Here is a 14,935-nt window from a genome sequence, read left to right as displayed (position 1 = left end):
ATGCTCTGTGCCAGAGGACGTTGGAATAGATTATCTTTTAAGGTCCCTTCCAACCCAAACTATTCTATGATTCTATGGTATTAAAGCACAACTTGCAAATTAAATAACATGGCAAGTAGTCGCTGTGTTCACAAAGTGTATTTTGCAAGAGTTTTGTGCATCCAAGTTAATTTCATTTTTGTCTTAGTATCTGAATCTCAGTGTAACTGAAAATACTGCAATCCGTAGTTAAACCTGTTTTATTCCTGTTTCAGCCTAATGGTTTCATTTCTATTATCCTTGATTTACATCATCAAATGATTGAATTTCCACTGGTTGGAAACCTGGTACCATTCTAAAACTCATTCCAATCTGGAAAGTGGGGAGCCGGGAATAAATGGTTACAATTATCCAGCCTCCATGCCTATGTCATACTATAGTTTATAATTTATAAAAATATTTCTAAAGGCCCTAACAAGTCTTTACAAGCAAAATTGCCTGAAGGAACTTCATGATGTGGTTGAAATACCATAGGTAGAGCTGGGAATTCTTTCCACTCAAAATTTTATTTCATGAAAAGTGTAGATTTGACTCAATTGGGGCAATTCAAAAACTGGTGGGAAAGTTTACAACTGGGTGCAGTTTTCAGAGAAAAAAAATTAGAATGTTTTATGACTACCTTCTTCATATACCTTTAGCTGTTTTAGCACTAGTGATTTGGAGTAAATCACATTTTTAAAGACTTTTTTTTTTTTTTCCCCTCAAATAAGCATTGAAATACATGGTTCTATGGCGAATCTGGCAACTACTTACCTACCTATATTTCTGAGTCCCTTATTACAGTAGCAAACAAATGCCTGGCATGCTTTGCTCAAAAGCTGATTTCTAGCAGCAGTAGACGACTGGTGATTTCTGTGTAATTTTATGTCCCTCATTACCATAGTATTTGATGTCCTCATGACTATTAATGGATTTTGCCTCTTAACACTACAGAGAAATCAGCAAGTATCATTCCCCCTCTTTACAAATAGGGAACTGATGAGAAGCATAGATTAAGTGACTTATGTGACTGCTGCTAGGAATTGAAACCAGATGCCATGAATGCCAGTTCAGTCAAGTTTCCCATATATTAAACTTTTTAAGAGGTTTTTCCTAAAAATATTTGGATATATTTTTCCTACTTGTACATGCAGAACCCTTTCACACATGATGAGTGCATCCCTAAATAGGAGGCACATTGATAATAATTGAGTAATAATTGAGTAATAGATATTGTGAAATATTTTGAATGTATGGAACAGATTCATCTTGTAAAGACATGTCTTTATGTGTTAGATATCTAGCTTAAGTTAGTTGTCTCAGCTTCAGCTATAGCACTTCCACAGGGTGATTCGTCCCATCTATCTTAGACATCGCATGTAAATTAGGATAAATTCCCTACCTGTGATGTGCTTTCTCCTCATTCAATATATTTGGAACCTATATGAGTTGTTTAGGTTAGATGTTTAATTTCTGAAGAGTTAAAATTGTGTGGGGTGGCTCATAGTCAAAGCTATTTAAGTACATAAACTTTGGTTTTAAAAATAGCTTGGGCCAGGTGACTTAGGATCAGAATTATTGGAACTGAAGCACCTGTTAGGAGTCACCTAATTCAGGTGTCAATATCTAGCAAATTGTCTCATCTCTCTTTATAGACAATGGAACAGGGCACTCCAGGGGTCAGTTCTTCTCATGCTAGTGTACAAATCTAAAGAGAAAAGATGAATTGCATCGTATCTCTCCTGTTAATTATAAAAGGAGTCTAAGCAACCAGTCCAACTATAGGCATCATCACTGCAGAAATCCAAATTAAATGAAATGAATCCTACTTTAAGTCTCCAGTAAAGAGTAAGAGCCAAAGTAAACTAGTGGTGGTTGTCTGCTGGAATATCCTCAAATATCTCATCCAGACATGATCAAAAATATATCACAGGCTCCAAAGACATTTCAGGGCTTTTGAAAATTGACGTGCTTTAAGCATGTTGCTTGCACCAGTCCTGTGTGATATGTATGGCCGTGGTATATAGGAGAAAATGCCTCTACTAGATACAATCTGTCACCATATGCAAATAGTTACTTAATAATTCATGCATAAGTGTTTTGGTCCTTTACAAGACTTTTATAAATGCACCCTTAAAGTGAGTTGTTTTGTTTCAAGCCACTGAAGAAAGCATATGAATCTATGTATGTTATCTGTGACTGTGCTATGGCAGCAAACGTGCATGCGTTCTGCTACTACATGTTTTAGTTGGTTCCTGGGTTTTAAGTGAACTAGCGTACAGGCACATGGAAAAAGAAATCGGAAAATGGCATCTTATAAATGTATCTGGACTTTGAAGGTAGAAAACAGGCTAGTAACTGCATGTCAAGATGTGCAAATGCATTTAGCAGGATCTTTCCTGTCTTCAAATTGATCATTTTGGGGCTTTTATAGCGTGAAAATCACTGATGAGAGTGCTATACTGATTTGAGTCCTGTGCTGAACCAGTATAAAACGTTGAATTTGTTGAACAGAATAAGATGGCTTTGTTCACCTTACCAGTAGGTTGACTGGACATTCCCTTTCGGTAACTTTCTGTACAAGACAGAATGATTCCCTTCTTATCTATCCTACATTTTTGTGTATCAAAAAAAAAGGAGAGGAGAGAGGAGGAATCTCTCCATGTCCTTTAATGCTAAGTTAATGACTGGAAAGCATATTCTTTTTTTCAGCTGAGAATTTATAATGGAAATGCTGACAAAATCTCAGCTACAGTGTCACTGGTGTTTGCCTCTGTAATGAGAAGCTGCTAACAATCCCACATCCAGCACAATGTTGCCTCTTAATGTGGTAAGACAATCACCATCCTCACCTTCAGGTCCCGTGTGCCCTGAAGAAAAATTAGGTCAGCAGAGAGTTCTGCTGCCATGTTATCCATATTTCTGTTCAAGGCCAGCAGAACGACTCGGAGCACTCAGCATGTATTTAGTGCAAGGATCACAAACTTTACTGAAAATTGATAGAGTCCAACATTAAATATTTATGCCATTAGTCGAGGTTTAAGCATAATAACAAAATAGAAAAACGGCAGTTGACTTGTTGAGCCTCTGCATTCAAGGAGACTTTGCAGACATGTCTCATACATTTCTCAAAATACTGTTATTTTCCAGATCCAAGATCCTTAATTCAGGATTTCTGACTGTTTTTCACACATTGACTGATATTTTGAAGGCTTTCTCTCCTTTTCAATTTTGCTTTTCTTTTGAGAGGAAGTTTGTTTGGATTTTTTGTTAATTGATAAAGGTGGATACTTTCAATTTGGTAATTTTTTTTTTGTTTGTGATGCAACACTTTTGTGTCTGTATATTATAGTGTTTTATAGAAGTTACATACTATTTTTAAAAAGCCAGTGTAACAAGACATGTTATGGCAACATTTGCAGAATAATCTTCTACCCAGAAAATATCCAGTGGATCCTCTGTCTTTGGGATTTAAAGTTCTTCTTTGTATGCTTTGTGTATGAGGTTTTGGTCCTAATGCTTCAGTTTTCCTTGTGGAATTTCTTTCAAGAGGGGTGCAGATTGCAGAAAGGGAGCAAGATTTTCATGAGCAGTTATGGGATAAAAGTTTATGAATTACTAAATACTGTTGTGAGTGCTGTACCATAAAGCTCTGTTTTGTTCCTTTAGCAGACCATAAAGTCATTCCGCTCGCAGAGAAAATTCATACTACTCCCTTCCTCTTTGGCCTTTTGGATTTTCCTGTTTTCTTTGGGGCTGTTAGGACCAAATGCTTTCATTTATTTCACTCTACAGTAGAGCAGATTTATAGGTGAATCTGAAGCCTGGTTTACAATGGTTATATAGCCACTAGTGTGGAACTGCACCAACACAGCACCCTAGAGTGGATGTGGTTTACATGTACGCAGCATGATTTGTACTTGCTCAGCTTAGCTCTGGCTGAAAGCAGGGTAAGTTATACCAGGGAAAGTTATTGCAGCGGCATCAGTCATTTTAAAGGGGGCATTTTTGTCAGTGAGGATACGCTGAGCATGTTATTTAATATTGCTTTGTGTCAGTGTCTCCATCATTAAAATGGAGTCATTTCCATAGCCTTTTAGGCTGTCAGGATGGAACTGGGTGAAAACTGCAGAAACTAAGTAAATTTCCTGGTAGATCCTGGAAAACAACTACACTTAAGAGTGAAATAAATGTCTATTAGAGAATTATTTTGCCAATCAGTTTCATGAAATTTATTTTGAAAATAAAGTTGGCTGGGCAATTTTTACAGCCCTTTAGTTCTAAAACATTACATTGTACTTCTAGTGATAGATCCTTGAGGTTTTTTGTGAGTTTCTTTTCAATCTGTATACAGCATTTATCAGTATCTGTTGTTGGACTATATTTATGATGTTTACAATAATTTTTATAGCAATATAAGAGGGTTCTTGAGATTGCTCACAGAAACAGGTGGCTATTTTCTTTATTTTAATATGCCACACAATTTTCTGGTGGTGCAAATGATAGCTGAGAGTCAGAAAACGATGCGAATGATGTGAGATGGAGCAGAGTGACATCCCATTCAACGACACCGTGCAGTTTTAGACTTTTGACAAATAATCCGAACTTAGCATGTGAAAAATGATGATGGTTCACTTGACTATGTGGGATAGATTCAAGGTCAAAGTTTGTGGGGTTTTTTTGTGTGTGTGCTGTTAGCAGATTTAACACCATTCTGTTGTGTTGTAGTACAACCGCTACCAGCGCTATGGGGCTGAGGAATGTGTGCTGCAGATGGGAGGAGTGCTGTGTCCAACTCCCGGCTGCGGAGCAGGTTTGCTTACTGAACCAGGAGTGAGGAAAATTACATGTGAACCAGGCAACGGAATAGGCTGTGGGGTAAGAACATACATTTTCCTACTAGCAGTGTGAGAAACAACTGAAATTGTATGATGTTAGAATAAGGGGAGAAATGTTTTTTTTCTTTTCCATCAGTGACTCTGAACTGTCCTTCATACCAGTGGGATACTCTAGCTCAATAAACAATTTAAGTATAGCACCATGGCTTAGGAATGATGACTTCATCGTGTAGGCTATGTCCATTCCAGAATTCTTTGCTTTATTTGGTTTAAGAAGTTGCTGAGTAGTTACAGTAAGAAATTGAACTGTGCAAATGATAATCCAAATGCCCTTTGACTTCCTTCTCCTAGAACTCAGCAAAAACGAACAGGATCTTGAGCAAACCATTCATTATTATATTAACACCAAGTTTCTTTATAAGTCATAGAAAAAGGAGAGAGAGAAAATGACCACTCTGTGATACCGCAGTGACATTGCTTAATGCATGTTAAGATACATGATGAAAAGAATTTAGAAATATTTTTGTTTTCTCATAAAATTTGCTTTCAAGGAGGGGGACTGCACAATGGTGGATTTCTGGAAAACAAAAACAGATGACACTTGAAAATGTTTTTGCTAAGAGGTCAGATCATATGGATCAGTGATTTTTTTGGCAGTAGAAGAAATAGGTACTTTACAAGAATCAAGCTTTGTGGGAAATGGAAATATGTGGAGAGGAATCTATGTATAAAAGAACCTATTAAATGTTAGGTCAGAGTGACTAACTGATGTTTGTACTAAGTGACTCTATCCATAGTTGGTATTATTACTGAATTCCATGCAGGCTATGAGAGAAGAGAAAATATCTGTATTTATAAAGTATTATCATGCTCTTGCTGTTGTTTTTCTTGTGGAAAATGCACTTTTTATTGCAGTTTTGATGTTGCCCAAACTGATACCATGGAAGAATAACAGTTTGCAAACTAAGAAGTTGCAGTAACTTGTCTTCTATGAGTAGGTTAGCATCTGTCGACCTTGGTAAAACTTCCTATCTGTCCATGCAGTGGTGCATGTAAAACAGAGTACTCCCCAGACTCACTGAGCAGACACAGGGCTATAAAATAAAGCAGAAGGTGGGAAAGTAATAAGAAACAAGTCTGAGTAAACAAAAAGAAATGCCTCTGGATTAACTACCAGAGATTGGTTAAAAAAAGATAACATCACAAATAATTTTTACTCCGCTCTCTGCCTTGAAGTGGTGAAAATCAAACTGTGTTTTGCAGCATCATTCATCATCATTCTGAATCTGCAAATGCCCTGTAAATAAAGTGTACATAGCAAAGAGGATTGATATATTGCCTGGTTTAGCAAACTGCTCTGTTTCCTTTAATGGACTCTCTGCTGTGCTTGCTAGTGGCCAGATCTGCAGCCTCGGGTTTAACCTCACACTTCGTTCTGAATTATGTGACGTCTTTAACATTAGGGCGTACAATTCACTGAGACTGGTCTATAAGCCAAATTTTGCTAACATTAAGGCCCTTCCTCAGAATCTATGATGGAGCAGGGTGAAAATAAGTGTCTTTGCGTCTTTCTTTGCACCCTGACAAATGATAATGTCAAGGAGGATTTGTCACAGATTTCCAGGGTCCTAGCACTGAAGTCAGATGCCAGTGAGAAAAGGTAAGGATCTGCCTGCAAAGGACACCAAGATGGTTAGCAAAGCTTTTTATTTCTACTCTGTTTTCTGTAGTCTCTTTGAGTGTTTTCTATTCAGAAAGTTGAACTGTGGTGGTTAAACCTGGTCTTTTTTAGTGTGAAGGCCTTCTACTCTTCTTTATGGAATCCAGGAACATCCACTTCAGAGCTCTGGGTTCCCTCATGAGTGTACACAATGATTTACAAGCTCAGAGAAAGGCCCAAGATGAAGAACATCCCTTTTGTCCATCCAAATAAAGGTAGCAAAAGATGCCTTGCAATACTTACTGTACAGCTTAGGTTAGAGACACATTCCTTGCTGAAGCTGGTAAGCAAAGAAATACGGAAGGCAACGTGAATCCGGAGATTCTCTATGAATATCTGCGTCCATCCTTTAGGCTATGCTTTAGATATGTAGAGTCTCTTCTGGGGTATTTGAACCTCTGTCTCTTTGGATAAAGTTCAGAGTTGATAACATATTGCTAACAGCAGAAATTGCATCTAACATCAATGGTCTGCTATTCACCCAAAAGCCCTTGCAGAGAAATAGTTGTCCACTGCACAGAACAAACTGATTGTTCAGGTCTGAATTGCAGTATAAAGGTAGCTAACAACTGTCAATAGATGAGGATTTTGATTAACTGATGAGATAGATCAAGGGAGGCAGGAGGGATAGGTTTTCAAGAGAAAGTCAAGACACTAAAAGAAGAGGGTTTTCAGCAGCCATTTTAGAAAAGGAGAGGCAGAAGAAACCAAATAGAGAATAAGAATAAGCTGGCCACCAGGGAATGAAGCAAAATAAATATTCCATTATTCAGAGAGAAAACTGTGGGGAGGCTGTCCCAAACATGTAAAGACTCCAACCAAATCTGAAAGAGCATTGAAAAATGAACAGGTAACTGAGCCAGGCTAAGATACAGACATTTTGCCTTCCTCAGTTTCTTTCTCTAGTATGTAAAATGAGGAGCTAGAGTCTCTTCTTGCGAAGTCGTTGCTATCAGCGTCAAACCTAAATGTAAGTCTTGATGACAGTGCTCTTAATTTGCTAAAAGGGCCTTTAGGAAAGTTAAAGATGGTGGATTTTGCTTTGTCTAAGGAAATTTGGAAATAGCAATATGTGGGGCCCAGAAACAGCCTGGTAAATATCTAGACAGAACTGTACCAAAAAGGTGAGGAGAAACGTTTAAATTTAAGCACCTCCATATGCACCCTCTGCAGTCAGGCACTGCTATCTTATTCAAGCTTTCAGGCAAAGAAACAGATTTATTTTGACTTGCGAAGTAGCATGTAGATCTCTTTTTAATGATTAGGAATAGTCCTTACCCAGAGCCATGTTGTGGTACCACTGACTGACGTCACTCTTGTCTAATCTTTCATATTTTTTATCATTAGCCATAAACATATTAATTGATTTACCAAGATATTACCATTATACACTGTTGTTCTACCTTCATTACTATGCATCACACCTATGTTACTAACTTTTATTGCTCACATATAAAACTTTTGACATATTTAATATGAGAAAACAGCAACAAAACATAGAAAAGAGTACATATCGTACCAGCTGGCCTGGATACAGGAAAAGCTGTGGTAACCAAGGCATACAAAATCCCTATGAATAAAACATTTTTGTCTTGGTTTATATTATACTAGCATATTATTTCCCGCATATTAAAGAAAAGTTTGGAGTTAAAGGCAGCTTAGAATGGAGCTTCAAATGGGGCTATACTGCTTTTTTCTTAAAACGTATGCCTGGGTTTCTACACATACAGCTCATCTGTCTTGCAAAACATCCCCTGTCATTATCTTTCAGTGGGATAACGGACTAATGTGTGGATGCTTCCCAAGCCTTGTTCCACAATGGTATAAACATTTTGCAGCATGCAGTATCAGTTGACCTATCCCTTGGAGTGTGGTGAGATGGGAGATTGGGGGTAGCGGGGATAGAGCCTTTGTCAGTCTTTTCCCCTTGAGTTTACTCATTCCTAGCACAGTCTATAAGCAAGATGAAGAATGTATTTCCAGAGATCCTCTGTTGTTTGATAATCCCTTGCTAGGAGGTCTGACTCTTGAAGGTTCATGGAGGTCCTGAGACCACTCTAAACTATCCTAATGTCTGGGTGACAATGTAAATGGTCTTAGGAAAAAGCAGTCGTAACTGATATTTTTGTGGCCCTTCGTTCAGATCCCCTAATGTGAAACTCCAGTCTGCAAATGAGTACTCAACCTTAGTGTATTAAATATGCAATGCTAAAGGAAGTTTTATAGCCTTGCAAAGGGAGCACAAAATTTGGGGGTATTTCACCTCTTCTATACCATATTTACTGTTCTGTAAGCATAATGCCATTGAATGATTTCACTAAAGATGTGTTCCTTTCTAAGACAGGTGAAATTTTAAGGCTGCAGACTGCAAAAGGTCCCTGAAAAATCAATAGATATAAATACCATGTCTTCCTTATAAATAGAATACCTAGGCCATTGTATTACATAGAACAAAATCCCTAAGGCAATTTTACTCTTCCCAGCAATATTTTCCAATTGATTTCTTCTTGCATTCTTCTTCCATGGCTGAGGAAGCACATGTCAAAAGCAATTGCAACATATTTGTAGAATTAATAATTGTCCACCTTTTCAGAAAGCTTAAAGAATAGAGGACACTCTAAAATAATAACATGAGAAGAGCAATACACATTCCTGTTGTCTGCAGAGCTCTTTTTTGTGGTTCATTATCTCCTGTTCATGCATTTCCTAGAATGCACATTTCCTGTTCAGTAATATCTTTGTTAAGCATAACAATATGCATGTAAGTGAACCCTGAGTAATTGGGAAAAAGACTTTGTTTTGAGGAGACAAATCTGAATTACAAAAATTCCGAACAAGTTCCTATTCACTTAATTTTGATAATTCAAATGATGATTTTATTAGTTGGTTGTGTCCTTCTAAATTTCTGGAGGGAGGTTGTCTATTTTAGGGTTTTATATCTCAGTTGGAGTGCTATGTGAATGTATCTATACTCCCTCTGGAACCTGAAGTAGCTCGCAAATACCGTTTCAGAACTATTTCATATATATGAAAGTGCATAAGTTTGTGAGAGTACTCCACTCTCACAGTGAAAAGCCGTGTTCACATCTGGCAGTTATAAGTCTTTTGTTGTAAAGTTCAGCTCTAACGCAATGTATTGTCATGATCAGCATGTCCATCCTTTGTGCAATTTCTATCCCATTTGTGTCTGGTTTTGGCACATTATTCCATACATATTGCCTGATCAAAATGCTTGAAAGTCTGACTAACCTAAAAGACTTCATTTTCAAACAGAGATGTAGGTATAAATATTTGGTTCAAGACGTGCTCTTTGCTTCTTCATTAGCAATACCTGGAAAATCTTGAGTGTATGTAAAGAGAAAATAAGCACCTTTTAAAATACTTCAACACAAAGATAGTCAAGATGAGTAGTGGTAATTCAAGACAATCTTTGAAGACACTTGCACTGAAAAAAGTCATTAAATTTTATAAAAAGATGAATAAAAGGTTGTGGGTGAAGAAGGGCTGTGTGCACAATGATCTGAATTTTTGTCTCAGTTTTAAGATGGGAATGTAAGTTGAAGCAGGAACAGAAATAAGAGGCTCCAACGTTTTGAAAAACGGGAATAATTCAGAATAGAAGAGGCCTTGTGACCTTCATGTCATTTGCAAAACACTAAAATGGAAATAGGAGATAGCTGCTGTCTGGTACCTATAGTAAAAATGAAGAGAGTTACTCTTTGTTATTACATTTCAGGTACCTGTTCTTGTTCCATATATCATTAAATTTTTGCTTTTAAGAAAGTTCACCAGAAAGGTATTACCATGAATAAGGTAATAGGTGAAGATATTGCTGAGACTAAGAAACCAACTCACAGCAGGAGTGGCACTGGTGAGGCTGCACCTCAAATACTGTGTTCAAAATTGGGCCTCTCACTACCAGAAAGACATTGAGTTGCTGGAACGTGTCCAGAGAAGGGCAACGAGGCTGGTAATGGTCTAGAGCACAAGTCTTATGAGGAGCAGCTGAGGGAACTGTGATTGTTTAGCCTGGAGAAAAGGAGGCTGAGGGGAGACCTTATCGCTCTCTACAAGTACCTGAGGAGGGCGTTGTGGCGAGGTGGGTGTCAGTCTCATCTCCCAAGTAGCAAGTAATAGGACAAGAGAAAATGGCCTCAAGTTGCACCAGGGGAGGTTTAGATTGGATATTGGGAAAAATCTCTTCACTGCAAGGGTTATCAAGCATTAGAACAGGCTGCCTAGGGAAGTGGTTGAGTCACCATCCCTGGAGGTATTTAAAAGATGTGTAGATGCGGTGCTTAGGGACATGGTTTAGTGGTGTACTTGGCAGTGCTAAGTTTATGGTTGGACTTGATGATCCTTTTTCAAGGATCACCTTTCAAAAAAGGTCTTTTTCACCCTAAGCAATTCTATGATTCTTTGATTCTATAATATTGCATAGGGAGATTTTTAAGGGGAATGAAAATGAGACATTTTCTATTATTGCTAAATGCTGAGTTGCTTGCATTGCGCCACAAGCTCTAAGCAGTAATCACCTATTGCTTTCTTCTATTGAGTGGGCATTCTAGCCTTCAGAGAGTGGAATTCCATCTTGTTGACACATTATGTTTCAGTAGCTAAGCAAGTTGTTTCATTGCTAAAACATGACAAGCTTTTTCATGCTGACCAAAATTTTTGGGGGATTTGTAGGGTTTTTTTCTGGTAATGTTTTACATGGTTTAAAATGAACTGTAAAGACATGGGGCATTTTAAGATGTGGTAGAATGCTGATGTTTTAATAAAATGTTTACCCCGGAATAGCACTGTACAATTATCAAGTTACGTATTGCTGTCAAGGTGCATTATTTCCACTGCCCATATCCTGCAGTGCTGCAATTCATTGATCTGGTGACTGATATGAAACTCAACTGTCATCAGCAAGTGGATAATGCAATCTAGAGAATGTTTCCATTATTAATAACATGGATCACATTAGTTCATTGCACTAGCAAAACAAATACTTTTTATATGGAGAACAAATCAATTACTTGTCCTTGGTTCAATAGGTAGAATAACTGCTTTTTGCTTTACATACCAAATCACGGAGAACTATCTAGTAAAATAATGTTAGAAAACAACATGTGAGTCTCTTCAGCTCTACCTGAGCCAGAATTGAAATTTCATTAGTTTTGTCTGCTAGACGTCCAAAATATTATGGGATGTCCCATATTATGTGATCAAATTCTGTATTGCTTCATTTATGTAGAGTATAGCTTTTCCCTGATTTCTGCATTATGCGGGCATTTGGAAAATGGCTGTTGTACATGCACATTGCAAATTTGTTATTGAATGTGCAGTGTTTTCAGTGTTTTGGCTTGATTTATTAATATGTGGTTTACCTAGGAGTTCACCATTTAAAATGTCATACGTGTTCTGAGAAAGAAGGAGCAAGGAGGTAGAGAAAAGAGCTTGTTACCTGATAAAGGGATAGAGGCTGCTGGTCTCTGTAATCTAGCATGAGAACATAGATAGCAGAATAACGCTGTATTTGAGTCAGGGAAATTGTATTAGAGAAAACTAAGACAAAATCAAGTTCTTGCTTGTAAAGATAAGTCAAAACTGGACACACAGGCCTAGGAACTAGAGGGGATAAAACTGGTCTCTATGAATGTAAACAAGCTCAGACTGGGATGTGTAAACCAATGTTTTGCAGAAGATAAATGGTCCAGATTTTACCAATTTGTCTGAAACAGGAATGAGCTAAAATTGCAAACAGTTTACATTGAAAGCTGAGATAAAATAGGAGTTTGGTTTAAAATCACATTAGTAGTTGATTTTAACATTTATCAACTAAATATTAGTCCTTGTAAACCTCTAGATGATCAAATAATCCCCCGGAAGGGTGCTAGGGATTTTCATAGTAGAGATACCAAACACTCAACTTTGTCACCCATTCAATATTCAGATCCCAGAGCTGAAGCTACTTGGGCTTCAAATTTCTTCATCTGTGGAAAGAGAACATTTTACAGTAGATGAAATGCAAAAATGTGCATACTTTAAAATATCCACAGCTTACTGTAAATTGATTTTAGCACATAGACTTGGAAAATCAGCTCCAAAAACAGTACCTGCTCTGGTCTAGTGTGATTCCTTTTCTTAGGTACCCATTGAGTATATGGTCAGCTCTCTGATGCTCAGGTCAGGATTAAACTGATCACCAAGTTTGAAGAAGTCAATATTTGCTCTCAGGTCTCATTGACAGGGACTTGACATGTTGTGCCAAAGTTGGTGGATGTGCTACATACCATCTCCAGGAATTTTGGGGGCATTTCTCACCTAGAAATTGCTTGTTATTGCAAGAGCCTCAGGCGTTGGTGACATCTTTGTCTATTTTGGTCTATGCCTGTGGCACATCACAGTTTAGTCTCTTGATGACTGAAGTGCTCTTCTCTAATTAAAATAATTGGACTCCATGTAGCAGTATCTGGGTGATATTTAATGCCTTATGATGCTCAGGAGATTATATTAGATGCACTCATATTTCTGTCAAGCCTTAGCTATAATGGAAGTTTATGACTGGAGAGGATTTGGAATTACTTTTTTCTTACTACTCCTCTCCTCTTCAACAAAGTGCCTGGAAATATGTCTGACAGTCAGGGGACAATGTTTTATCATGTGGCCCATCAGGAAAGACATGGAGTACAACAATAGGAAAGAAGGAAAAATAAACTGTTAATAGGATTCTCCAGTTAATTCTGCGTGTATGGGAAACTGAGCTCTGTATTTTGACTTCATATTCCGCTTAGATACAGGTGAGATTATTCTCCCTTTTATGATAGAGAGAAACACTTTGCATATGATGGCAAAGTGTAGCCATTTTAAACCAACCTGTATTTCCTTCAGCTGATGGATTAAAAAATCTTGCTTGTAACAGTCTGTCCCAGACCACAGGAGGTGCCTGAGCTTTCCTGCTTATACAGTTTGTATATTGACTGCAGTTTTATAATTGGTAAGATGAATACAAATAAATTTGTAAATTAGTGGAACTAGGGGTTAATGGAAGATTTGGTATCAATAAACAGATCTGTCACTGAGTCACTGGAGGGAGAGCAGTAATGCAATCAGCAGAGGATGGCAGCCACCAAGGGCAGGATTCTAATTGTGTAAGAGGCTTATTTGACCAATCTTCTAAAAACTTTCTGTATTTGAATAGGAAAGAGAAAGACAGGCTGAATGCAGAAAATCACTTATAAATGAAAAGGAAAATAAATATGAATCAAAGTAAGCTTATTTATTGCCTTTCATATGAAGTTTCATATGAAGGCCTCCTGAGGCACTTTGCATTGCATTATTGCGTTATTGTAAAATGCAAGAGCTGCTTAATCAATGAGAAATGATGGAGTAAAAAAGATAGGACCAGAACAATAAGATCTTAGATTAGAATGAATCTATTGACTGGCGTTTGTAGCTTAGCCAGGGAAAAAATTCAACATTCTGAATGCTGAAGAAAAAATGTTCTCATTATGTGTCTGGTATAATTCTGGCCCATAGCCCAACTCAACAGTAAATCACAAGGCTCATAAAGTGAGCCCGTCACATAGATCCAAAAAAACCCTTTGCTTTCTACAGCTTTTGTGGCACTTGTAGTCTTCACGTCATTGGATGTCAGAGTAAAAAAATGCAATAAAGATTTGAAGTTTAAGTCTATTCTGTGGAATTACAAATATGAAAAGCAGCAGTTTATGTCAGTTCGGAACTTACAAGTAATGACACTTTTTTTTTACTAAAAGGAGTGCCCCAATTAAAAATTTTTGCAAGTTTTTATACTTCTACATTAGCTGATCAAACAAATGCCCGAAGGGTTTCTTTCTCAGCTTTACCTTCATTCTCTAAAATACATAAAGTGTCTGTTGGTCAGCCAGGCTCTTGGTTCATTCTTTCAAGGCTACAACAGCATTTTCCATGTGAAGGGCATAGAATGATTGCTTACTGAGACTGTGAAACTCTTTGTGATGAAAAAAAGGAATGGCACAAAATGCAGAGTACAAGCATACCACAGGGAGGGGACATAGAAAAGTTAGGGGTAATGTACATTAACAGTCACCAGAAGAGCATCTTTTCTGTGAAGACAAACAAGAAGTTGTCTACAGCTTCCCAGTGCTCCTCTTGCACTTACAGCTATATAGGATTTCTTACTGGACCTTTACGTTCTTTCAGACACATTTTTGTAATAATAACAGTATGTCTGTGTAATGAAGCAAAGCGACTGCTTGTCTTTTCATCAGTACAAGACAAATGTTTATTTTTCATTACACATGTTGCGTTATTTCCATACACAGTATAGAACCCAGATTGACTGAGCACTCTGTAATGCATCTGG

At 37.5% G+C, this 14,935-nt stretch overlaps 1 protein-coding gene across 1 annotated transcript in view; it reads left to right on the top strand.

The window, feature by feature from the left end:
* PRKN (parkin RBR E3 ubiquitin protein ligase) overlaps nucleotides 1–14,935 on the top strand; it is a gene marked incomplete at both ends in the record, with an annotated part of 525,235 nt that overhangs the window by 405,360 nt on the left and 104,940 nt on the right. Inside the window, one exon of the mRNA XM_081998560.1 lies at nucleotides 4,747–4,896. Within this exon, the coding sequence (XP_081854686.1) occupies nucleotides 4,747–4,896 (150 nt within the window). The remainder of the gene's footprint in view (nucleotides 1–4,746; nucleotides 4,897–14,935) is intronic.

This window comes from Phaethon aethereus (genome assembly GCF_964289735.1).
Source record: "Phaethon aethereus genome assembly, chromosome: 3".
NCBI lineage: Eukaryota > Metazoa > Chordata > Aves > Phaethontiformes > Phaethontidae > Phaethon > Phaethon aethereus.
This window is presented reverse-complemented; position numbering and strand designations above follow the sequence as displayed.